This window comes from Pieris napi, chromosome Z (assembly GCF_905475465.1).
Source record: "Pieris napi chromosome Z, ilPieNapi1.2, whole genome shotgun sequence".
NCBI classification, from domain to species: domain Eukaryota; kingdom Metazoa; phylum Arthropoda; class Insecta; order Lepidoptera; family Pieridae; genus Pieris; species Pieris napi.
In genome coordinates this window covers 8,969,763-8,996,497 of record NC_062259.1, presented here as the reverse complement: position 1 = coordinate 8,996,497, position 26,735 = coordinate 8,969,763, and the positions used below count along the sequence as shown (strand labels likewise).

The following is a 26,735-nucleotide window of genomic DNA, read 5'->3' as shown; positions in this document are numbered from 1 at the left end:
AATAATTATCGATCCGTGCAGTAGGTACTGAGATAGAGTTAAAGACATAGCCTGCTCAAAGATCATCATAGAAATATGTAATTTAATTTATATGTTTAATATGGGCTTACTTTATAAAAGATATATATTGTGTTGATCTGAATTTTTTAATTAATACACGTTATCGTTTATCGCACTTAATTGTTCGGTTATTATATTAAATTTGTGAAGGTACCTATTTTTAAACTCTTTTATTTTAACATAATCGAAATTTCATTTCTAGATGATCATTATTAGTGACTAAATTGCAATATTTGTTCTTTATAAAATATACCCTAAATTAAAATAATAAAGATTAAATTACAATACAAACCTCGCTAATAGCGGTATGTTCCGAAGAATATTCGATCTTTTCAGAAAAACCTAAACGTTAGCTGTTTTCATAGTGTTCCTAACTTAAATATGTAACAGTAATTAATTCAATTTGGCAAACAAGAGCAACCGATACATCATCGGACGTCGAGGCTGAATGTAACTCGACGCCTGGCGTTCCACAACACGGCTCTTTGTAAGGTACTCGCTGCCGTGCACAACCTCTTTGTGAAACCTGCCAGAGCTGCCAGTAGATGAATTTCCAAACCGATACAACTTCAAAGCCATGTCCTGATTTGAAAGAAGCACTTCAACAATATTCTGCGTATCAAGATATGTTTGAACAGAGGATGATATATACTCTTACAATTATAATAAAACAAACTGTTAAGATTAGTGTTTATATATTAGGTTTTCAGTATATAAATAAGTTTCCGTAATACATGATTATATGTCTTAGATTATCTTACCACATTAAACATAAAAATTATGCACATAATAAATAAGGATCAGGGAAAGAAGATTGGCGAATTATACAATGCCAATAAATTAATTAACATAACGTGAATTAATTAACACTTTTTTTAACTATTCCAGTAACACCTCAGTCAACCCGCGGCCATGCTTATATAAAGCAATGGCCGATGGGAGGTACATTTCCTTAATTACTCATTCCTAAAGGTTATTAGATGATGAGCCTTCAATCACACCGATTATTTGGTCTAAGACATGCCGTGGAAATGGATGGAAAGAAAAATCCATTGGTGTTAATACTCTACCTTAAGGTAAAGAATTGAACGCTTAACCTCTCCGTGATCTGTGATTAGGGCAGAAAGGGTGTAAAACCATAGATATATACGACGATTGCGTCATAATGACGTCACGTCCGTTTCGCCAATCACAATTAAACATACGGTATCATCTTCGATTTACATTCTTACCACCCCGGCTTGCTTTACAAAACATCTACATATTTATATAAATAATATAAAAAAAATATGTTTAATACTTAACACTTATACGATAAAATAAAAGATAGTATTATTAAAACTAGACAGATTCTAATGGGATAGTGTATATTATTATATAGGTATTGATACTATTATTTAGAAGTAGTACCTAGGTTCTACGCCTATAGTTTACAGTTGGGAAGGTACTATTCACTAAGGGCTGACTAGTCTGACTGTATTTACAGTAAAAAGTATATTAAATTCGATATATATTACACTTAATAAATTGGAACGTTTAGTTTTTTTACATCTAACCTATGATTAAACTTGTGTTAAATGTCACATGAAAGTATTATCAATAGAAAAGAATTGCCATTAATTCTGTAAAATATACAGTAGAAAACGTTAACCGCTTTATATGCATTAAACATAAAAATCGTACACACAATATTACACGCAAAATCGTATAAGTTTATTATAATTGATACTTTGACAAAGTAACATGCAATTGAATGAGCGGCTCGTAGCAGATACTACTGTTACATGTGGAATAATATGTCACCATATAAAACTATTTACATAGATAACTAACACATAAAAGACTATATCCATTAACAGTTAAATAAATATATCATACAAAGTAATGCAAAATAATATAAGTCAATGAAATGCATAGTCAACATAGTAATTTTACGTAAAAAATATTTCAAAACGAATGGTAATAAAAATTACAGATCAATAGGACATACATCAATAGGATGACACTATAACCTATTAGATATGTACCCATGAGAGCCTGCTATAATTAACTCTAAATAAGGATTTGTTTTGCCAATAACTTTTGACGTGAATGTTTAGCTTGAAACTACTTGCCTATAGTATATAAAATAGGTATACAGACAAAATGGGATAACACTCACTACAAATAATTGAAAAAGGTTATTGGATAATGTTGAAAAATTCCTATAGTCCCATACATTTCCTATATTATGTTTGATACACGTCGACTTATCATTAACAAGAGAGGATTCGCGTGAGGTGGTCACACAATTATGAATAAAATCATATCTAGGATATAGCGCGCATATGTGCGCTATCTAGAAATATAGAACCTTAATCCATTTATATAGAAGAGGGTACTGTACTTTGGCCTTTGACCCCTTTTACATTTAAATGTGTGTATAATATAATAGTGACATAAATATCCATTTGCCCATAAGTTAAGAAATGATGTTGTTTAATATATAATTAAGTTAAGAAAGAATTGTGACCCAGTGATTAATCTATGCATTCCAAACGAGTATAATAATACAACTCCGAACAAGACCTCTAGATATAAAGTGAACGAGATATTGGTGCTTGTGGGCACAATTTGGATTTTCACACTTGTAAATTAGTAATAGTGGCGACATACCGAGTACCTATTCTTCATTCAGTACATCTCATTGAACGCCATTGGGTGTGGTGTGTGAACTCTGAGATCGTCCATGGACTGAAGAGATTCTGATATCATCATAGGACGGACATTAGGGGGTGGTACACTGACCAGATTACCATTGTTATGTCCTCCGTTACCGTTCGGAGCGATCTGTCCATGACTAGTTTCCTGTCTCATCATATTCCTGCGCCACTTAGCTCGAGCGTTTTGAAACCACACCTAAAACAAATATGTATCATTTAGTTGGTCCAATACAACAATAACAACAAATTCTCAAAAAAATATTAGTATAAGGGAATTCATTGGGTCAGTTCTTATGTAAAAAGCGCCGGCTCGATTTTCCTGGTCTCGTTTCAGATTTGGGTGCGTTTTTAGATTTGTTGTAAATAAAGAATATTTTGATAAACAAACCTTGATATTTATCATTTATTTTTACATTTATTAATCTCAAATCAAGGGATAAGAAAATCTTCCAATAAACTTTCTGTCACTGTTTTAAATCACCGAAGTTTTTGTTACAAAATGTTAGTAAGCACTTGCCACCCATTATATCTTGTTCCTGATCACATGTTAAAAAAGTTAATTACTGGAATTAAATAAAAAAAGAGACTTATAGTACGCCGCAAGTGACGGTATTGGGGACGGAAACAAATCAAAGATCATAAAAAATGCTACCTCGCATTTTTATTACCGATTTAAACTAGGCCCTTACCTGAAGTACACGTTTAGATAGCCCTGTCTTCTGTGCCAACTGCTTAAGATCTTTAGCATCAGGATTTTGATTTATAGCAAAGTACGATTTCATTGTACGCAATTGGTGATGCTTGAAACTCGTGCGCATACGTTTGGTTCTTTGTGAGTGGCTGGTTGCACTTCCAGGGGATGCGACAGAGGAGTCATACGCCAGTGATTCCATAGACGAAGACAAATCTCCGCGGTGTAGCAAATCTGTAACAAATATATTCCTTAATAATGTGACGAGATATCACATTACTCTCCATAGCGTATTCACATAGAGGGTGTAACATAACTTTCAAAAGCGGTACGCAATTTCAAGTTTTCGACGTTAGGACTATGGATATTGTTTGTTGGATTTTTTTGTCTGAGTGTAATGGCTGCCAATCAATAATGATTCAGTTGGGGTAATTATTGATTTTACAGTAATTTTGTGACATTCAATATCAGTAGGTACCTATTATGTATTATTTTTGTTATTCCATTAAGAGTGAAGCTTTGCACCATTTCAAAAAAATATTTTTAGAAAATTCTAAACTGTAATATGTTACAAGTACAGTACACGTTAAAGACTTTAGCAGACCTTCGTTAGAATCAAAATTCAAAGGATGCTACTGAGATACTGTGCCTCTAAAGGTATATTCATAATATTTCGCTATCAGTATATAGAGTGTGTTGCCTTGTCTGTTAACCTAATATAAAAATTAAACGGCTACGCGGGTAACGTGTTTCTTCTCCATTTCATGAATATTTAGAAATATTCAACGACTTCTGTCTGCAGTGAACCAGTGTTTACATGTTATTGTTTTAAAGGGCCTGTCCACATCGATGAACACAGAAAGCTGCGTGTCAGGCCACCCGCTATCAAAAATTCAATTTCATTGGGGAGAAAATTTAATTAATGGTCTTTTTGCTTCGACTATTTTTTGATATCTTTAAATATCAAGAACACGTCCAATTATCATCGCATTTATCATTTCACACCGTTTGTTTTGACAGCTTATAAGTATCGACTGTTATTTCGTCTTTAGTTTTATAATTTTAACAAAACGTTGTTAATGTTAACTAAAAAAATGTTTTTTTTTAAATATAGAAAATATTGGTGAATGTCCCGATTTGGTCTGTTGATTTAAGTCTAAAATGGTTATAAAAAATTTGGTCTAATTTGCTCTCACAATATCACCACAACCGGATCACCGATCGTAGCCAATCTATAAATTTCCTCTCACCAAGTTAAGAAAAAGTGTAGGATGTGGCTGCGGCGGAGACACGCTAGATTTGGCAATGATAAACCGAAGTGCTAATATTACGTTTCTTACTATTAAAATTAGGTAAGAATAGTATAACATTTTGAAACTGTTTACGGGTAAGAATATTCAAATGTATTTTAATGAGTTAGTAAAAGCGAAGCGAAAAGAGTTTAACCTCAACTATAACTGCCTCCGCGCTACAGACACATTACTGCTATGATTATGTTCGTATAACGCTTAACAAACGTCAAAAATGTCAACCAGCTTTCAGACAATGATCGGTAATTACCGTTCATTATTTATCATTAATCAACAAAAAAATGTAACGTAGGAATATTTCATACCAACGATTTCTAATTCCTGCATATTCTAAACCTAAAGCAAAACAAAACACGATCATGAGTATTCGGTACCCACGCCATAAAATTGACGAATTGGATTCGAATTTCAAACAACCTAAAGTTGTTTTATTTTATGGGCCGAATTAACATGTTACCGACTTTACGTAAAAGTCGTATTTTGTACACACAAAAAAATCAGTAATAAAGCATCGTGGTCATAAAGACTTCGATATTAATGACTGGTTATAAAAAAGTAGAGAAGCTTTAAATGCAAAGGTACGTGTTTTATTACGACAGGCGCCGCGATATTTAATTCAAAAGCTTTCCAGTATCATGAAATACAAATTGTTTAATGGAAGCGTTTTCTGAGACAATTGAGCAATACAGTTTAGATTTGTTCGTAAACTACTTGTAATTATTTACAACTGTATTTTTAATTTATTGAGAGGTAAATCTTATTGTGTAAAGTCTTAAGGATAAAGTAAGAAACTAACACAATATTTGGTTCGTTTATTAGTCATATTTGTCAAGTAGATAATGACTTTTTTATATGGTCGGCGTACAACCTAGGCACTGAGACTCACTCTTTATCAAACAATCACTGTATCATAATCTTAACGATTACTTAACAGTTTAAATACGAAAATTAGTTTTTTGTTCCCTGCTAATCATATACCTAGGTATCTCTTCTTAACACACATTTTTAATTACTTTATCGTGAGAAATTTGCAGAGCGCAAATTTCTTAAATAAATAAAAAATCAATCATAAAAGCAAACTCCATTTTTATGAAGTTCTATTATTGTATAAAGTCCCGTGATCATAATTCTTTCAAATGTAATTTTTCACTATAGTTTAGAATTAGTATAGTGTTCTAAACTACAATTAATTTACTGTACAATGCAATGGTACTAAATCATGTCTAAATCTCGTATATGTAGGTAGGTCTACAATATACATCGTAAATAAAACATTATAAAAAATCTTCATTTATATTAATGTAAATTACTATTTGCGTTATTAAATATTTCGTGTATACAAATAGTTTTGATTAAAATTTATGTACACCCAGTTCAAATAACCTTCAACATACATACGCGCAAATAAATATATTTAAAATTCTATTCTTCATACAGCGTATAACAAGTATTTCGAAACTTAGCCATTGGCCAGATCAAATACCCGATAAACAAGGAATGTCATTCCCAGCTCCACGCAACGTTTACTCTATTACCGCTTTTTATTAAATTTTGTTAATTAAAATAAATTTCGTTCTAACGTTTGTCGGGTTTGCCTGATATACAAGGTGCATCTGCTCTTGTTTCGGTGGCCTAATTAATTAATTTCGTAAGTGGGAGGTCTGTTTAGGCTATAATTTTTAATTCTGGTTTATGAGGCTTATTTATAATCCAATTTTATTATAAAATTAAATTAGCTAAATCAGTGATAAGCCAAACATTCATGTTACATATTATCAATTAGTAGTTATCATTATCGCTTGTATATTTTGTACCTTCGTATAGAAAGTTGATTATATTATTAAATCGTTTAGCTGGGCTGCTACCTATATGTTATGTTTTGAGAAGGTCTGATTCCTAGGGAAGTGAAAGTTAATAAATTTTTCGTATCATTTAACTGGTGTTTAGATGTAGGTACGTAAGTACTAAGTAGGCGTCAAGTGCCGAGGGAACAAAAAATAAAATACCGTGGGACTGTATAACTTAAAAAACTTAATTTAACTTTAAATAATTAACTTAAAATCAGTGTTAAATTGGATCAAATTATTCAGTCTTAAAATCAAGAAATAAATGTTAATATATATATTATGATTATAACTAAAACTAAATAAAAAAAACCATTTAAGTTTAAGCAAGTACTACGACTTAATTAATCAATTAATAGTTGATATAGTTTATAAACAATAATTCAAGTTTAAAATCGCATACTGGATACTGAGAAAAGGTGCTAAATGAGCAAGATCACACGATAATCGATAAGGCACGGAAAATTTCAAGAGGCTTTTGCCTGCATTATGGGAGTCACGCGCGCTACTCAATGTTTTGTCAACACATCATGTGATTGCATCGCTAAAAAGTGTAGTTTTTATATGTTTTCGGTTAAAAACAGAAATATTTTAAATTAACTTTAGAGGTGTCAAGGGTGACCCGGATGGAACGAAATTCCTTTCGATTAATTTATATGTTAATTGGTATCATAACAGTATGATAGATTTTCTCGACACCAATCTTACGACGAAAAAAAAAAGCCAACATCACGAGGTGTTCTTAGGCGGTCACCCATCCAAGTACTGACCTCGCCCGACGTTGCTTAACTTCGGTGATCGGACGAGAACCGGTGTATTACAATAGCAAATAGCAAAAAAGTGTCGTGACAACTTTTCGTAAGAATTTTTTCCGTCTAGCCCCCTTTCACAACGCGCGATAAGGAACTTCGTTCCAACTGTTGTATTATCTAATATAAGTATAAAAATTTCGTGTCACAATGTATGTTCCCATACTCCTCCGAAACGGTTCAACCGATTCTTATTAATTTTTTTATGCATATTAAGTACGTCTTAGAATCGGCTACTATCTTTTAAACCCCTAGGTGATAATGTCCACCCCAAAAAATGTTTTTTTTTTAAATTTTTAGACAAATTTTTTGTTCTTATTTTTTTTATTATCAACATACAAAAATACATACAACCCTTAATTTTCACCCCTCTACGATCAACCCCTATTTTTTCCTAAAAGCAGATATTTAGTTTTATTGAACTAAACCAATGTTTCTTAGAAATAACATACATGGCAAAACAACTTTTGTCGGGTCAGCAAGTACCTATTTTTAGTCTAATCATCAAGTATTTTAATAAGTATTTAAAACGCTCAAGAGAATGTAGGCTTTTGTAAACTTAGCCGGTAGTAAACGTAAGCGATACTGAAAACGTTAATTGCTTGTGATGGATACTACGATTGCGTCTAGACTGCGATGTGGCGGAGCGCATAGTGGAAGCTATAACGATGTATCGTCCCGTAGCCAATTCAAACTCGCAATGATTAATCGGGGTCGAGAAGTCACACAACCTGAATTCACCTCAACGAGAACTTCGCATTTCGACGCTACAAAGAATAATCCAGACGACCCTAGCGGCAGACTAAACCTTTTCAAGAATATTTTTCTCATTCTATCCATAGAGGAAAAAGCGCGTTGGAAAGAGAGGAAAGCAGTTTTGACAGCGCGCCGTCTATTCATTAGTCGTGATTACGGTCGGATTGGGATGAATTGACATCTGGGACGCCGACGAGGGGAAACCATCGTGTTTTCCCTTCCCTCTGAGTCTGATAAATTTTAAACGACTGTCAAAAACTGATTTTTTATATATTCACAAACCTATGTATAGTATGGTGTTTCCTTTATACTGTCCATCTAAGAGAATATTTCAAAGAGACAAAGGCTTTATAAAGGCGAAGTGAACGAAGCTAATAGGCTTTGTGTAAGCTTCTTTCGAACAGAATAATAATTAAATGAAATCTTTTTTTAATTACACTAAAAAATACTTTGAAATTCGCATAAGAATATTCGCAATGCAATATTTTATTAGATCTTACCCAACGCGGTGTTCGTCATACGCATACTTTGAACTTGCAAATCGTCAGGAGATCCTTGAGCGCTTTTCCGTTTTCGAGGACGACCTTTCTGACTTGGCCCACCAGAGTAATATTGCGATGGAGAATCACCTTCACTGTGCATATCCTGACACCTGCGTCAAGGATATTTATTTATAAAGTGATAATGGTGCTGTTTTTAATGATACTAATACTTATTGCTATTTATTTAATTTAACTGTGCGATTATCAACCCTTAAGTTCATACCCCGGCATCGAATCTTTCTTTATGCGCAATTAATGTTTGCTCTTAAAATCAGTTTAACCCCATAATGACAACTACAATACTACTACTACTGTAGGGTTGTAACAACTTTGTAGATACTAACAAAAATTGCCAATTTAATTCTATTAAACTTACCTGTACATGTTCATATCTTCATCGCAATACTCATCCAGGCAAGCGCTGTCGTAATGTGGCCTGCAGTAGACTAGACCATCGCGCATACCAAATACATCTCCTTTAGAGAGCAGGCTACCACATGCCACGCAGGTAAAGCAAGTTAGATGATATACCATATCTCTCGCTCGCATTACTAACTCGTTAGCTGTTATCCCATTTCCACAGCGAGCACATCGCTTCACGCAGAATAATCTAGAACAAAAGAAATCTGTTGTGATAAAAATGGGATTTGCTTTATAAACTGCAACACATCAACACCCATAATTGAATACGAATCACGACGTAATATCATTTTTAAGAACTATACGTTCATGTTCAAGAACTAAAATGATAACAAATAATCACAAGAACTTAATTCCCTGAAACCTGATCAATTTTTCAGGTGAAATAATTACTCTTATTCTGGTTATAAATTCTATCTAAAGTACATTTAAAACCCCTTATTGAAACTCATTGAAAAAAAACTTTAAAAATTTTAAATATATGTCTTTGTTTGTAATTAATGTTTATGTTGGGGTCATCAAGCATCATTGAAACCATGTGGAATCACTGAAAGCTAGGGGTTTATCCTGACATAATGTGGTAAACAACTTCTAACCCTCGAACAGCATATGGTGTAATAGAACAAGAGCGAAAATGCTAGTATTTAACTTAGCGTTTATGCTGTCATTACGAATGTCATATTAAATTTGTTACGCGGTATAGAACCTAAATTAGTGCTGGATATCCGGAATTTAAATAATAAATAAATCCTTGATTCACTGATATGTATGAAACAAAGTATGTATTACAAATACTTTAAAAAAATAATTAACGTAATTTTAGTATTGTCTTTTATTGACATAACTTTCACACATTTAATAATAAAACAATTTTTTACTGGATTTAAGTTTGTGTATGTATTTTCAATTATTTTAAATTTAACCGACGTTTCGCGTGCTTTACAGTGTGCGTGGAAGCAGAAAAAGTTGCATTACCAGTATTAGTTTCCCGGGAGTTGGTATCGACTAAAAGATTTTCCGCACAATCCGCGAAAATAGAGGACACCGAGAGTCATTTCTGCCAAAACCCTCCATATTTTAGTCGATACCAACTCCGGGGAAACAAATACAGATATTACAATCCGCGAAATTAGAGGACACCGAGAGTCATTTCTGCCAAAACCCTCCATCTTTTAGTCGACACCAACTCCGGGGAAACAAATACAGATTTTACAATCCGCGAAAATAGAGGACACCGAGAGCCATTTCTGCCAAAACCCTCTGCAGTTGTGACACTTTTTGACATTTAACACCTGTTGTCTTCAGTCACCGTGACCACGCATGCTGTAAAGCACGCGAAACGTCGGTTAAATTTAAAATTATGAAAAATAATTGTAAATACATAACTTAAATCCGGTAAAAAATTGTTTTATTACCTAACGTAATTTTGTTTCATTAGTAACCAGTTTTGTGATCAGAATGCCTTCTGATTGCAAATATTTAACAACTTATCAATTCATAAATTTTTGCCATTCCCATAATAAAAAATACCATTAATTTTCCGATATCTTCTATGGATATAGAACAGATGCATAATGTATTAAATTCGACAGGTGTGAGAAACTCGCAAGTGTGGTTGGAGTTTGAGTGACAGTACAAACATGCTTCAACCACTCGCAACTATAATTACGGCGTTCGACACGTGACAACTGTCAGTATGTCTTCGAGTTATGTTAATTATTCGTTATCATTAACTGTCATCATTAGTTTTCCTGGATCTTGACGTTTCAGCAGTAGCCAACGTTCATTTTTTGTGTACTCTTCTTCCATATTTAATCTCTGGATCGTATCGATTTTATGTACCTACGAGTATGTCGGAATAGTCAGTAAATATATTCCTGTATCCCGCAGACTGGTTATACACGAAGGCACAATATGTATGCCTGCTAAGATGGGCCAGAACTATTTTTTGACACAATATATTAAGTGTAGGCCAAATTTTTCTTAGTTCCTTCAAAACCTATTAAAACGATTGTTTAAAATCATTTAAATTACAAAGAAAGGTAAAATTACCCTAATATCGCTAGCAAAATAAAATAAACTAAATCTAGTCGCTATGCGCTATCACTTTCGCATTAGCAAATTATTGAAAATACCACAAACTGTTTAAATTAAAAAATAATATATCGATGACTCACTTATACATTTGAAATTATTCCGTATCAGGATTTTGTTTGAGTCAAGCCCTCAAAAAGTTACGAACTTTATTAAATTAAAGATATAAAAATAATAATTAGTCTAATTAATTTAATCGTCACTATCGCGTTTAATTGTTTTTACGCTATATAGAAAAGGCAGATTATCATAAAATTAAAATTTAAGTACCTAACACAGCCACAGCTAAAAAACAGCTGATGACCTTGAAATGCCTTAATAAATTGTAATGAAGAACCACCTCGATCAAACCGCCCATTTGTTTAGGACCTACGACGCCAACAGACACATGTAAAAGTTATAACACCTCTTATTGCTTAAGGGTTTAAAAAAGGAGTTAATGTTGTATTTTAATTTACAATTTGTATTAACAACTCCACTCCTATCTTACATAGCTAGTACAGAAAATATGTGCAATAAAATGTTTCATTATCATTATTGTATTTTACCTTGCCTTTTTATCTTAACTCCCGTCTCAATTACTGACTAATAAAATTGATCATCGCAGTAATTTAAACTACCATTTAACGTACTACGAAATTACCCAGCCTCTTCCTCAATATTATATGAACACTGTAGCGAAATAAATAAATCTAATTGTTGCGTTGTAACTAATTATTAGTCTCTTTCCTGACTGAAAGAGACTTATAACAAACAAACACAAACGTTATGTAAACATAATTTGATAGAAAGACATAAAAGAGTACTCTAGTTGAAAAATTGTTATTATGATTTTGAATAAGTGAGTCCCGATGTTTCACGAATATTGCATACACCCGGAGTATGGACCTATCATAAAATATCTAGAAATTATAATAATATTACTTCCAATATGTGCTTATCCTTATGGACAAACTTTGAAGGCTAAAAAATTAAGCTTTAAAAAGTTTGTTTTACCAAATTATTAATACACATTTTCAGTTATTACATAAAAATATATTAATAACTTGTAGTTTTTGTTGGTATCCGAATAACATATGTAATATGATTATTAGAAAAGAAATTCTTTCATCCTGACCATCGTGTATAAAAATGACGTCTTTTATTTATTTATGGTGTCGTAGTAACCAACAAAGTTTTTAAATGCATTTAAACGATAAAAGCATTATTGTAGTGTTATGATACAGCTTAGGTAATTTTCAAATTTGTCCCAAAATACTATAATTCAGATTATAAAAATTACCTATAGTAGTCCTCCTTGCAGTAAATATTTCCATCTCTTGAGAAGCAGGTCAGCTCGGAGTCCAGTGGCAGACGGCACTCACAGCACCGCAGACAGTTGCCGTGCCATTGTCGATCAACAGCGAGCAGGTAAAACCTAAAAAGTTGTATTGTGATTTTAATTCCCGACCACGACTCAAACTATTTTATTACTTAAGTTGATATAACTAAATTGTCAAACAAACCCCAAAATGCTATATAATAAAGCTAATGCTATACCTATAAATAAAGAAAAATAATAAGTCGATCCGGAATATATGTTCTTGTTCTATGTATATACAAAATCTAATTCTAAATATAGTTGATTGTAAATAATAATAGACATTCAACATGAAGATCTTTAATTGAACTCACCTGTCTTGTATCCTGCCCCCGCATCCCGCGCACTCATCAGGCACACCGGGTGACCCCTCCGAGCTCTCCCGCTCCTTTAGCATTGTTTCGGACGTCCTGCCTCCTGGACACGACTCTTTGTCTCAAATAACAAGACTCATTTCATCTTGCATCTCATCTTTAACCTTTGGTAGAGACATAGCTTCTAGTTTTTGCTTCGCGAAAACCTGTTAAAAATATTCAACTCTTTACCATATCCTTTGAAGTCTTAAAGGATTGCGTTTATAATGTAAAGGATAAAATGTAAGCATATCATTTATTATTCCTTGTATACTAGCAAATCAGTTCTGTATACAATGGGATTTCCAAAGAAGTCTATGCAAGTTTATATCTTCCTGTCCTTTTATACGACGAGACAATGGTGCATGCTTTGTTTTTTTGTTACAAAGCGAATATCGAAAGCTTTATAGGTATTATAGGAATTCATATATTGTTTAAGTATTATTTTGTTGCAGGTTCATATATATATTAGACATAAGTACATATGAAAACGTGTTTAGATTACGCATCAATATTGGATGAAAGTCTCAGTTAGAGAAGAATGTTATTTTTTATTAATATTTCTTTTTTTTGATTTAGCTTATTTTGCATGACGTACATGAAGAAAAACGTTAATGCCTGTGTTACTGTAAACCAAACGCTTCTTACGATTCTAGAGGACTCTGGTTTGGTGCTCAAAGAAACAATGTATGAGTTTTACTACGTAGGTACATGATCTAATTCGGAGGTTTAGTATATCTGTTTTCCCTCTATATGAATCTATTTTAACTAAAATGCGTGTCATTTGAACATAACCCCAACTTTCTATTATTCTCTCACATTAAAGATATATACATTAAATTTTATGATTTTCTTATCACGGCCACTTACATTCAACCGTCATGGACTCCAATTAAAATGTATCGAGCTACTGAAAGTTTTGAAATTCATACTTATTATACTAACAAAAATCGTCTAACTTTGATTACATCTAATTAAAACGGGCAGTTTTCCATATACATTACATAGTGAAGATTATAATTAATTGTAATGCATACTCTGCCGATTACAATGCGTAACGATCTGACATCTATAATTACAGAGAATACTTCGGTTATAAACGAAAAATTTATGCCAAGACGTCGAATTTTTACTGTTTAGTTTCACACTTTATTAAGTTTTCGAAGAAGTTTCATTTATTTAACGTCTTTCACTCAGGTATACATTTTATAATATACTTTAATTGAGTTTTATAATCTACAATAGTTTTATAACGTGTTGTGGTAACGGTGATTTTAGTAGAACTTTGGAATTATTTTTTTACTAATTGAGTGCTGTATAGTATTAGGAGTGAAGCATGAATTTTACAAATTATTTCAATAGTACTTTAACGATAGATACATCATATTTTATAAAACGGGATAAATGAAAGTACATATGTATTTTTAATGGAAAGTTGTGTAAATAACTTTTGTTAACAGGACGAACTAAGTTTTTGACTTTCCTCCTTCTAAAATCAATTGTCTCTGATTTTGGGTGTGAGTAAATTTTATACAAGTATATAAACGAACAATTTTGTATATGTTTATTGCATAAAAATGTTTTAATAATAGAGTAACTCCTTTTAACCATTTTTGAAAATAAAAAAAATATATTAATTATATACTTACGTAATAATGTAAGGTAATAAAAAAATCAACCTTTGAATTATGTACCTACTACAAATTTGGACGCTATTATGTGTAGTAAAATATGCGAAGAAACTCAGATTGGACCACTTCCTACTTCGTAGTACTGTGGGGTCCTAAGTTATCGGTCCTTATTTTAACAAAAGCTAGCGTGCCTATACCTCATGGTGCAAGCGTAAATTGTAGTTCGTGAAAAGACTCAAAAGCCGGGACTTATACTAGTGCTTTCTTTTATAGCTGTACCGTCAGGTCTAATGCCATATAAAAAAGACATATTTGCCCCACTTGCCTTGGGACCAGTTTATATACTTATCAGTAAATGATGCTATTCAATTTATTATTATTGGTATTTATTAAATATGAAAAAAAAATTACGGTGTATAAAGGAAATAAATACATAAGGGGGCGCGTCCATAAATTACGTGAGGTGTTTTTTAAAATTATCTGTACACCCCTGGTGAGATGTCGTGAGATTTTATTCAACCCCCTCCCCCAACCCCCAATCTCACGTGAGATTTTTCAAAATGTGGGTTTCTTACGTAAACGCGTTGGATTGTTATTGTAAAAAGAAAAAAAATTGCTTCGTGCTTTCATTTACGACTAAAACAAAATAAGTGAAATGTTGAGCGTTTAGGTATGGAGTTAGTTGCAGAGATAGCCTTTAGGGTCAACTTCCTAATTTTTTTTTCAATCAGAAAAAAAATTGCGTGATATTTGCCGAGACCCTCTCCCCCCATTAAACACCTCACGTAATTTATGGACGCCCCCTAAGGCTAGATCGTAATTGTCTATTTTTAGACTTAGTGAAATATTACATAGTAATATTGGTGAATATTATAAACTGTTATACCTGTCTCTGTAACCATGAAACTTTAAAAAGCATGTACTCAACTTTATTTTAACATTAACTGCAATTTTATAGAGGAAACAACACTACAGGAATTGGTACATAAAACCCGTTTTATCTAATCTTAAACAAAACTCCTAAATTTTTATCAGTTATTGCGTTTAATAACCAACGGTCATTAATAGTTTTATGATTGTAGTGCGGTCTCGATATCAGACTTTTAAAGTTTGGCATTTAAATTAAGTGCTATAAAGTCGTAATGTTTACTGTTCTTTTGTTACCCTTTATTTATATGGTAAGGTTTAATTACATTTCCTAAAACGATATCAACGATACGGCGACAAGTGCCAGACAGAGATATTCTTAAAATTCCTTTAAGAAATAGAACTGAAAATACAATAAAATGTATTAAATAACAATTCTTAACTTGATTGGTCCTTTTTAATAGAATCAAACGTATTTAACGTTAATAAGTAACCATTGGCGCTGCAGCCTTTTAACTTTACTGTATCAGTTTCGTGACTATTTTTTTTTACAGGCAAGTAGGTGATCAGCCATCTGCGCCTGACACACGCCTTCGCTTTTTTGAGATGGCATCGCAGTTTCCTCACGATAATTTTTACCACCGTAAGAGCGAGTATTTAATGTGCACATAGAAAGTCCAAGCACAGTCGGGGATCGAACCCACGACCTCAGGGTGAGAGTGGTTGTAACCGTCATCCAACACTGCGCTAAACGATAATTTATTTATTTAAAATGATGAAGATTATATTACGTTTTTTTTTTGGAAATCGGGCCGAGTTTTAATATTATATAAAAGTTTAATGTATGGATTTTGTATGACGATACTAGTGTGAATGCCGAATTTTCATCAAGTACTATGATCGGTCGATCGGTCAATGGACGGCGGAGCTATGCTTGAACGTACAAACAATTACACGTCTAATTGATAACAGTATTATTCTGTTATTTCTAAATCGGTACAAAATTATCCAAGAAACTATATTAGTTGATAAGATCAGTGTTAACCAAGTTAAATACCTACTCAAGCGCGATCAAACTCGGTAACTGTGTATCAAGAGATTTTTGTATTCGGATATTTGATGTAAAGTATGATATACGTATATATATGATATATATACGTATACCATATATATCATATATATATATATCCAAGCATAATAGACACTAGTTAAAAGTTCTTAAAATATTATTTAAGATAAGAAATGTAAATTTTCTTCTTATCCAACCATTAAGTCAGTAGCTCATGGTCAGCAAGGAAATGTCTGGTGCGGACCATCTGTCTCCACCGGTTTCTGTCCAGCGACATATTATATGGTACAGCTTCAAGGACGATGTCTGCATCTAATTGCTGCGCGGCCACAATTATTAACATATCAGTGAAAGCTCAGGAAAATAAATTAAGAATCCTAAGTAAAAATGTTTAAAAACGGGATCTTTTTCTAATGAATCTTTGTAATAATGAGAAAATACGATATTAGCCTCTGACAACTTAAACTGACAGCATAAACTGTCAACTTTACTCAATCATTATCAAGAAGGTACGTACGGAGGGGATACAAGGAATTTGGCCCACCTGGCTTGAGGCTTTCGCCCGACTCATTGCACCAGTAAATAATTTTACTTATACTTCTATTAAAGTGCTGCAACCAACTTCTTCTTCTTTTAGTGCCTCTCCATTACTGGAGGTTGGCCGTCAGTCTTTTGAAGCGTGTCTTATCCTATGCCAGATGCAGCAACTCATCCACAGTCGCAATACCCGTCCACTGCCTAACATTGCGAAGCCATGATTTCTTACTTCTACCAACACGTGGTTTACCCTGGATTTTACCCATTATAATCAATTGAAGGCGTTGGTAGCGGTCATGGCACAACACGTTGTCCAGGTACGCAGCTTTCCGTTGTTAACAACATTTATTCTGCATAAGTTTTTTCGACTTTCCAACTCGTATAAGAACCTTCTCGTTAGAGACCTTCGGGATCCAGCTTATACGAAGCATGCGACGATAGCACCACGTTTCAAATGCTTCTAAGCGCCGGCGGGTATCTTCTTCAATTCTTCAATTCACAGCCGTACAGAACAATTGGCCATGTGTAACATACTCGGACTGTGACGACAAGACGTGACGACATCACAAAACTTTCTTGATTTTGTTCAAAGACCTTCGGGCAATTTCAACAATACCAACTACCAACAGCTGTGCTTAATTGGACTCTCATCCTGATCTTGCACATCTACATTCACGGATTCGGCTACTGATAATGTTAATTTGCAGTCTCGTAAAAGGATGTTAATGGCATTCAATGTAGATGGCACCACGAATAACATTACGTTTGTTGCTATTTTATAAATTAAGGCCGCTATAAATTATTTACCCGCTGCTTAGAAAAATGTTTTAGCAAAGTTAGAATTACCGTTTAATGAGCTAAAACTTCCACTTGAGTTCACCGACGAACGTCGCAGCGACACTAAATAGAGTGTCTATGTTGGAGAAACGGATTGTTACTTCAAAGCAAAATCAATCTAAAGTTACCGACCTATACGTATAATATACAATTGATGAATTGCGCCCGGAGAACAGAAGACAGCAACTATTGGCTTGTCAACTAAATTTGTAACTTCCAGGTATTCCCGAAAATAAAAGCGAAAACCAAGTAGTGTTCACTTATCCTAGTAAATTGTGGAATTGCTTTGTCTTCTAGCGATGTGCAATCAATGAACCTATCAGCAACCATACCGAGGTGCAATGTAATTTAAATAGCGAATCAAAAAGCAAAGCATAGCTTCATTAAGGTTAACAAAATATTGGAAATTAAACTCTTCAATACATGGCCATCACACTTGATGCTGGATAATATGAAATTGCATAAGAGTGTCCTTACTATAGGTGACGGATTGCAGTACAAACATATCTGGAAACTGCAAGATGTGCGAAAAAGTGTTTCACATTTTTTAATCTGGAATGGAAGACAACGTAATAAACGAATTAAAGTTTATAATTAAATCTATTATTGGATTATTTTCCGCACACTAGTATATTCTTGTATTGTGGGTAACCAATACACCAACAATAAAAGAACATATCTTGGTTTAAAAAAAAACACAAATTTAAGTGTGCGTGAATCATATGGCTCTTAAGTTTCCGTAGGTAATCTGTCTCATCTTGAACCAGAGATCTCCGAGAATTACTACGTCTTGTGGTAAGTAATAATTCTCAGTAACTTCGTCATCGAGTTCCGATAGGAAGTATTTTGAAATTTTCAGTAGCTTTTATTGCGATAATTCCTTTAATTGAAAAAAAAATAAAGTACTTTAATTCCTAAATATTAGGCTAACATTTGAGCGTCTGTTAACATTAGCTAATAGAATTCCGTCCGACTTCTTTTTGATGTTGTTATTGTAACATATGTATCCGTCTTCCGTAAATATAAATCTAATATATAAAATTCTCGTGTCGCGGTGTTAGTAGTTAAACTCCTCCGAAACGGCTTGACCGATTCTCATGAAATTTTGTGTGCATATTGGGTATGTCTGAGAATTGGACAAAATCTATTTTTCATCCCCCTAAATGTTAAGGGTAGTCCACCCCTAAATTATTATTTTTTAATTTTTAGTAATTTTTTTTTTAAGCATTAAAAATACATACAGCCCCTAATTTTCACCCCTCTACGATCAACCCCTATTTTTTATTATAAATGATATACACGGCAAAACGACATTTGCCGGATCAGCTAGTATTATTATATATTTTCAAGATTTCTGTCGTAGTTATTAAAGTCAATTGCAATTGTGTGTGCAAATGTACACATATAGAATAAGTTTAGTATAAAATGAAATGCTTAACTATTTGTTTTTCTATCGTAATTTTAACTTGAGTTCACCGGGTCATCGTATTAAAAATTCCTAAACATCACATTGAAATGGATAGCTTTACAGAATAAAAACGACAATTTCCGACAGGAGATACCTATAGGAACAAATAGGGGTTATAATCCCTCACCCTTTGGGCGGAATCGGCAGTTTCATTTCCACCCTTTTCTGACTTCGTAATGGGAGCTACATATTTGTTAAAGTCCCAGCTACGGAGAGCTATACAATCGATATACTTAAGCAAGGGGTACCTCTTGCGTTACCAAGGCAACATTTATGTATCGAGGTACGGAAATATAGCCTTTGTCAAGCCTTTGTTCAACGTATTTACTACGTGTAGGTACTTGAAAAATATTTAGACAGTTATACGGTAACGATAAAATTCGATTCATACAAAAATGTTATACAAAAGTTGAGAACTATGAGCGCGTACTTGACACTAAATGGAGGCATTCTATTATTTTTCGCGTACCGAATGTATTTGAGGTTTCACTCTTACAAAATAAAACTAAAACTTTGAAGTAAACATTTAATTTCTGAACTGTGAACTAAGAATAAGCTTCATTTGATTCCATTAAAAACCTATCATTCCTAAGAATAAAAGACGCTTTACCGAGAATTTCCGTACAATGCCAAGCAATTGAAAAGCTATTATTTAACGTTTGATAAAAGCGTATTTACTGGAAATTGTATTGTACTTTTAAAGTGGATTTTATTTCTATTTAATAGCTGTAATTTTAAGCCCACTTAAACTGTATTTTTAATTGTCCAAAGGGCATTCTAGCCTTTTGGCGCTGCCAATTACATATTTATATACTATTGTTTTTTTTTTTATTCATTCGACGGATGATATAAGTAATAGTAATTCAGTGGCGCTAAAACCGTTGATGGCTTTGCCTCAGAAATTAATTCTCTGACAATTATATAGCTAATAAGGCTTATTGATGTGGGGGTAAGATTTGTAATCAGAGGTAACTTACCTACGCAAGTTAAATCCGTAATAAGTTTTTGACGTACGAGAATAATACAAAAAATCACGAAATACAGGTCGCACGTAAATAAACTTGTTTAGGAAAATATATCTTTAGTCTCATAAAGGCACAAGTAAAAGTTGTAATAAAAATAATTGTATGACTTGTATTTTGGTAAAATATTGCATTTTATAACTTGTATTTTGGTAATATATAAGTACAATTTATAGGGTTTTCGATACGAATGAGATGGGAACCCTGACACGGTTTCTTTACTTCAAGAGTCCTCAAATACTGACAAAAATTGTATTGCATGAATTTATAAGGAATGAACCCAATTATATTTTATTTTTATAGTTATTTACTTTAGACTTTAATATTAACTAAACTTTAATTAAATACATTTTTCTAATAGATATAAGATTTAGCAATAAGTCATTCGACTTAGTATTCTTCACGAAGCGTACGAATTCTCAAAGGGCCGACAACGGGACCGCTTCTACAAGTGGTAGTTCGCTATAAACCGGGGGCATAGGGCAAACATTCTATGTTTGATGATCAGTTTCTGGGTCATCACTGATTAATTAGCCTTTTAACCTAAAAAACAATAATTTAACAAAAACGCTTAGGACTTCTTAATACTGTCCGCGATCCACAACAAAACAATTCGTCTAAATTGCTTATAAAAAAACATTAATAAGTAACAAAATCTGCATCGTCAAATTAAAGGAAAAAAATGGTCACAATTCAGACATCATAACAATGTTACAAAATTATTCCTTACACACTCATTCATTAACAAATCCATTAAGTGTTTGTATTGCAAATAGCGATGCAATTACAGTTCAGGATACAAGCTTACATTGTAATTATACAGCTTTCAATGTTCACCAATTACCCCAAGGTATTCAGTAAATGCAATACTCGAATGCTCTATATTAAGTACATCCAGCAATTCCCGTTTTGTGTATAATTAATGTATTTCAATATTCCCATTTCCGTTGACGATTTAAATCAAAGACGATTTAGATATACAAATTGATAATTAGCACAACGATGTGTCATGACTCCGAAGTATCTATACTAGAGGGGGCTAACGGACAGGAGGCTCACCTAATGCTTAGTAATATCGTGGTCGCGCACAGTGCGAGAAAGCTCGCGAGTGCGTTGCCGACCTATAACTATTGTATAGTTTGGAGCTGGGTTACAAATCGATCAGAAATTATGTACGACACCGTACCGCACAATTCTAAGTAAGTAAACGTAGAATGTTTGAAACTTTTTATTTTATGCAATATTAAATTTAATTAAAAACTGAGCTTATTTCACGATGGTATTACTTTAGTTCTCTTCTATCTAGCTTAGAACTCACGGTGCGATTAGAGTCCAGATAGCGCAAAATATGACTCCTGTTAGTCAAATCGAATTTGTTTTGGGAGCTTTAAACTTAGAACTTTCCAATATAACAGCCTTATTAGATTAAATCACTTTTTTTAAATTATACATGTAGTATTAACTATTACGTTATCAGTTTTTATGTAAAGAGGTTGTAGTTTTACAAAGTTTACAAGTACCTAATAATAGTCGAAATAAACAAAAGAATTATAAACAATAAACAAGACACTGTATTTGATAACTAGAACTGTATACGTACATTTTACAACTTTAGGCTATTTTAATAAAAAGATAATGGCAATGTATAAGAATCAAAGTAATTTACACCAATTTAATTTTTAATAAAAAGTAATTTAATCTACTATCTATTATTATAATAAATATCTTACTACAACAATAAATTTTCAAGTCATGAGAACAGCAAAGCCCGCGTCTAACACAGGTAACTGAATATATTATGCTTACATGGAAATTAAAATATTATCGTAATTCAATTAGTTACCTTCTAATTTAAAGTGCGAACTGGCAACGTCGCGTGGCACGGTAAAATCGCCCCGACAAACGGTTACAATACGCATTCAACTGTTCGAAATTTGAACGCGGCACTGCTAGTTTGTTCGACATCTGAGGAGGCGATACGATGCTGCGACGTTGTCACGCCTCCTTCCCCGTTACACCAATCGTGTCCGTCATCTCATCACATGTGATTCGAAGTAGGAACTGGCGAGCCCGGTCTGTCTCTTTCTTTGCTCTCCGACGCAGCATAATAGAACGAGACAACAAATGCTCGCCGGTTAAAATCAATTTGAAATGTCTGTGTACCCATAACCAAACAACAACTTAAGTGTAGAGATTCGCTACTAATTTTCGACCTTAGGGTCTTGAATCAAAACATTTTTTGGTACAGAGAGTCTGGAGTGATACTGTTCAGGAAACATACAACTGAATAGTAAAGTTTATAACATTCCTCCACGCCGTTAAACATCGATTGTGCTTAACCAAGAGTTCCGGAGTGTACCTATTCAATAAAAAAACATAAACATTTGCGCTGCGCATTGTTAAAAAATAATGATGAGCAATTTGAAAAAATGCCGAGAGTCAGATTTCATAGCACACGCTTAAATCAATTACTGGAATTATTCGTTATTTGTAAATAATACGTATTTTAGTGCAAAATGGTTACATCTTAATTATGAAACATTCATTCATTTATTACGAATATCATTTGATATTTTTTTTCTAGAAAAATATATAAAATATTTTAACACTTTAGTTCTACTTACGGTTATGTAATTATAAATTAAATAATGATATGGTACAATTAAATACAATAATTAAATATAGATCCACACATGACTACATGTATACTAACACCACACTTCTCAAAGTTTGCAGGGATTCCAATATTATAGGTACCGTGTAAATTTTTGCTGATTCGCTACTCATACTATATAATGGTATAGGGTATGGGGCTTTCAGGAATTAAAAAACCAGGCCAGCAAAAAGAGGCTTTTATTTTAAACTATAGTGCCATCGTTATAAGGTCTAAAATTGAAAAGATTCTAATAAAAATATGGCTCAAAGGAATACTAAGCTGATTTTGCATATTATAATAGTTTAATCAAAGTGTCTACTCTGTACAATAATGTAATTATACTCTTCAAGGCATCGTAGAATTAATCAAAGAGCCCCGTCATCACTGTGAAATATCCAGTTTCATGAATTTGCGTTCAACATCAACAGCAGCTTCGTTCCATCGTTAGTGATCGAATAGTAACATTATAACATCGTTAGAGATGTTATTGCTTTGATATGCATGTGCACAGATTTGCTACAGCATATTACCAAATCAGCACCATAAATTCGTGACAGTTTCAGTCCCGCTTATTTCATGAAATTATCAATATGACATGAAGAAAGAAGACAATTATTACACACTTATTTATCGTACAAAATCCACTTCAAACCATACGAATAATGTTTATGTTATCATATTTTTTTGGGTTTAAGACCATTATCTACTCGATGGGCTGGACATTGGCAAGTAAACGACAAGTGGACACAGCGACTGGATAAGTGGCCGGGGCCACGAGGGACTAGATGGAGCCTTTTGCTAGGCCTGATGAAATTGCGATGACGGCGGGAAAATGATGGAACGATTTAAAAATTACTTTAGTTCGTACGATGAGATTCCATATAAATATAAATAGATCTAGAATTTTATTTTAATTACTAACTGTTGTACCTATATATGTTGGTATTTATTATGAAATTAAATAAAACATCATCAACAATCATCTATTATTATCATTATTATCGTAATACCTTTAGGATTATATATTGTCTTTATGAATATTTGTAATTTTTAGGGTAACTTTCTAAGCCAAGAACAGTAAGAATTAATAATCATATATAATATAATGAATAATGGTCGTTGTATAACTATTCAAGAAGACCAAAACAATAATATAATGTGTATGACCCATTTGCAGTAGTGTACCTAATGTCTTTTTATATCACGACGCGAGGTTCTTTATATACCTACGTATAGTAAGTTAAACCCGGTGGTAGAACCCGCAACAAAAGTATGTTTTTTTCTTATGTTCTTTTTGGGTCTATGACACTCCAATTTCCTAATATTGTTTCTGGGTACAAACAAGTTTTAATTCCCCACATTGAAAAGCCATTAGGGCATAGCCGGGATTCCAACAAACTCAGGGATGAGAGCATGCTCAAGTCATCAATACTGCTCAAGGAGCAAGTAAAACCGAACTCCAATTTAATTCATCCTCGAGTAACGTCAAAAAGTTCAAGCGTATTAGTAGCAAAAATACAAAAATAAATATTCTATTTAAATACGTTTCAGATGTAAACAAATTTTTTCAAGAACGTTGTCAATAAAAATACGAAAACATTATAATTAAGATACCTTACACTTGTTCGTGTGAATTTACTCATTTCACACAAACATAACTACACAATGTCAGGCCCCAGCCTCGTCGACAGATTTATAATAATTAGAATAACTACATACGGGCGGATTGAATGAGAAACATTTTGAAAAATATTTATTTCGTGACATAACATGGAAAAAAATAAATGCCTTCAAAAAACTATGTTTTATCTCTCGTTGTCTGGAAGAGAGCGCTTAAGAGCGGTAAGACCGCTGGTTGCACTCAGCGTTTGGATTTGTTACGGAAATTCAAGATTATCGTTAGCTTGTAAGTTAATATGAATAAATAAAAACTAATAATTTTTGGTAGGTTTGTTTCAACGCTAACTTTGAGTTTCAAGTAATGAAAAATACTTATTGTTTATACTTAATATTTTGTTATTAAGTAAAGTTAAAATAAGCAGCTTTAATTAATTATTAAAGCTAAAGCTAAGCTAGAAATTATTACTAAGTACCAGAACAGTTCTTCAATTGTAACTAAAAACATGATATGTATCTATAAAAATATATAAAATATTTATTTATAATGAAACAATAACTAATACACAATGTCTACTAGCTTGCAAATTAATTTTAACCGCCCTTAAAAAACCGCCCAAATGTGGCCCTTAATTAGCTATATCTTCGCTGTACCTACTCAATATTTATACGTTGAGCGAGATTACAACTACAAAGTATAGTTTAGGGCTAAAACCCTCTGTGATAACAACCTTCGTACCACAGACAACGCTCTAGTAAATAATATCAAGTAACCACTTAAAAAGCCTATAAGCCTTTCTTGATATTAAAAAAAAAACTTTCACCAATAAGACCTTAAGTCTAACTTTTCACACCTCAATATGTTTTTAACAAAGTTTCAGTTTTCTGGATAATTCCATCTAAAGCGTTGTAATTTTTGTTTTTCAAAGAGACCTACCGTATGTCTCGATTTGCCTAAAATAGGCACCATTGCTTTCATCTCGTTATTTGACAATAATTATGCCCCCGGTGAATGACGGGATCGCTTATAACACGTAAGCCCAGAATATAAGGTTTAAAATAGAATACCGTGACTACTCGAATTGCTTTTATAAATACTAAGCGACTTACAATATCGTATTCGTCGACTTTAAATATTTCTGTATTTATTAACATTAATACATTAATAATACATATTGTTATTACTAATTGACTTCTTGGACTCTTTAAATTATTTATACAGATATACGCAACGATTAATCTCAAAATAATGATAGGGTGTTACGGGTTATTTGTAGTTCAGTCCCTTGTGCAGAGGCGGTTTCAGCGCAGAGGAATCAGTCACCCATGTAGTCTTGGAATTCGTGGCTGTGGGTTTCTAACAAGCAGGCTCGTAAGGTCGCTCTGGGAATGACCTGACCTGAGTGCCAAGGAAACTTCTGAGCTCTTGGAAGGAGCTATGCTAAAGGGACCAAACGCGCGAATAAGTGCGGTAACTGAGTACATACATATGCAGCACTTCTTCGATTGAACCAGACGCTGTGGTAGAACAATGATACATCAAAAAGTTATGGTCGGATATTGATAAATATCCACTGTGTGATATGTGATACAAATTGCTAATAAATAAAATAAATCAGTGGCGCTACAACCTTTTTGATCTGGGCCTCAGATTTCTGTTTCATGATCATTAGCCAATCGAATAGGCAAGTAGGTGCTCAGCCTCCTGTACCTGACACACGCCGTCGACTTTTTGGGTAAGAGCATCAAGCGAAGCTGAACAAATTGTCTGAAATTGAAAAATCTTCTAAATTGCATATCATTAATGTGATACAATTACTAAAGAATATACATATTTGAACATATTGTGCGCTACATCATATATAGTATAAACTACTTATAAGCTACTGCTATTTCATGAATAATATACAGTACACATAAGTATACGTAATATAAGACAATTCACCATAAGATACACTAATCGTGTAGTCGTTTCGTGGTTTGTTTCAATTCTCATGACTGAATTCCGTAATGAGAGGAAAGGTCAACTTCTATTATTAATACTGTATACCAATATAAGAGAAAAATTCACAAAATAAGACACACAAAGA

The 26,735-nt window shown here is 33.1% G+C and overlaps 1 protein-coding gene across 1 annotated transcript; it reads right to left on the bottom strand.

Moving 5' to 3' along the window:
• Nucleotides 1–742: 742 nt before the first annotated feature.
• LOC125062786 (LIM/homeobox protein Lhx9-like) lies at nt 743–22,328 on the bottom strand. The gene is made up of 7 exons (XM_047668943.1): nt 22,216–22,328; nt 12,903–13,108; nt 12,511–12,645; nt 9,091–9,324; nt 8,673–8,824; nt 3,452–3,687; nt 743–2,958 (listed from the first exon to the last, which is right to left on the bottom strand). The coding sequence occupies exons 2-7, from the start codon at nt 12,983–12,985 to the stop codon at nt 2,734–2,736; spliced, it is 1,065 nt and encodes a 354-aa protein (XP_047524899.1). The 5' UTR covers nt 12,986–13,108; nt 22,216–22,328; the 3' UTR covers nt 743–2,733.
• Between the last annotated feature and the right edge of the window lie 4,407 nt (nt 22,329–26,735).

Bases quoted from the DNA above. Each gene is read 5' to 3' on its own strand.
- LOC125062786 (XM_047668943.1), bottom strand. From the start codon at position 12,985: ATGCTAAAGGAGCGGGAGAGCTCGGAGGGGTCACCCGGTGTGCCTGAT. The intron at 8,825-9,090 runs GTAAGTTTAATA...TCCTTGACGCAG, and splicing joins GAAGATATGAACATGTACAG to GTGTCAGGATATGCACAGTG. The intron at 3,688-8,672 runs GTAAGATCTAAT...TATTTGTTACAG, and splicing joins TATGACGAACACCGCGTTGG to ATTTGCTACACCGCGGAGAT.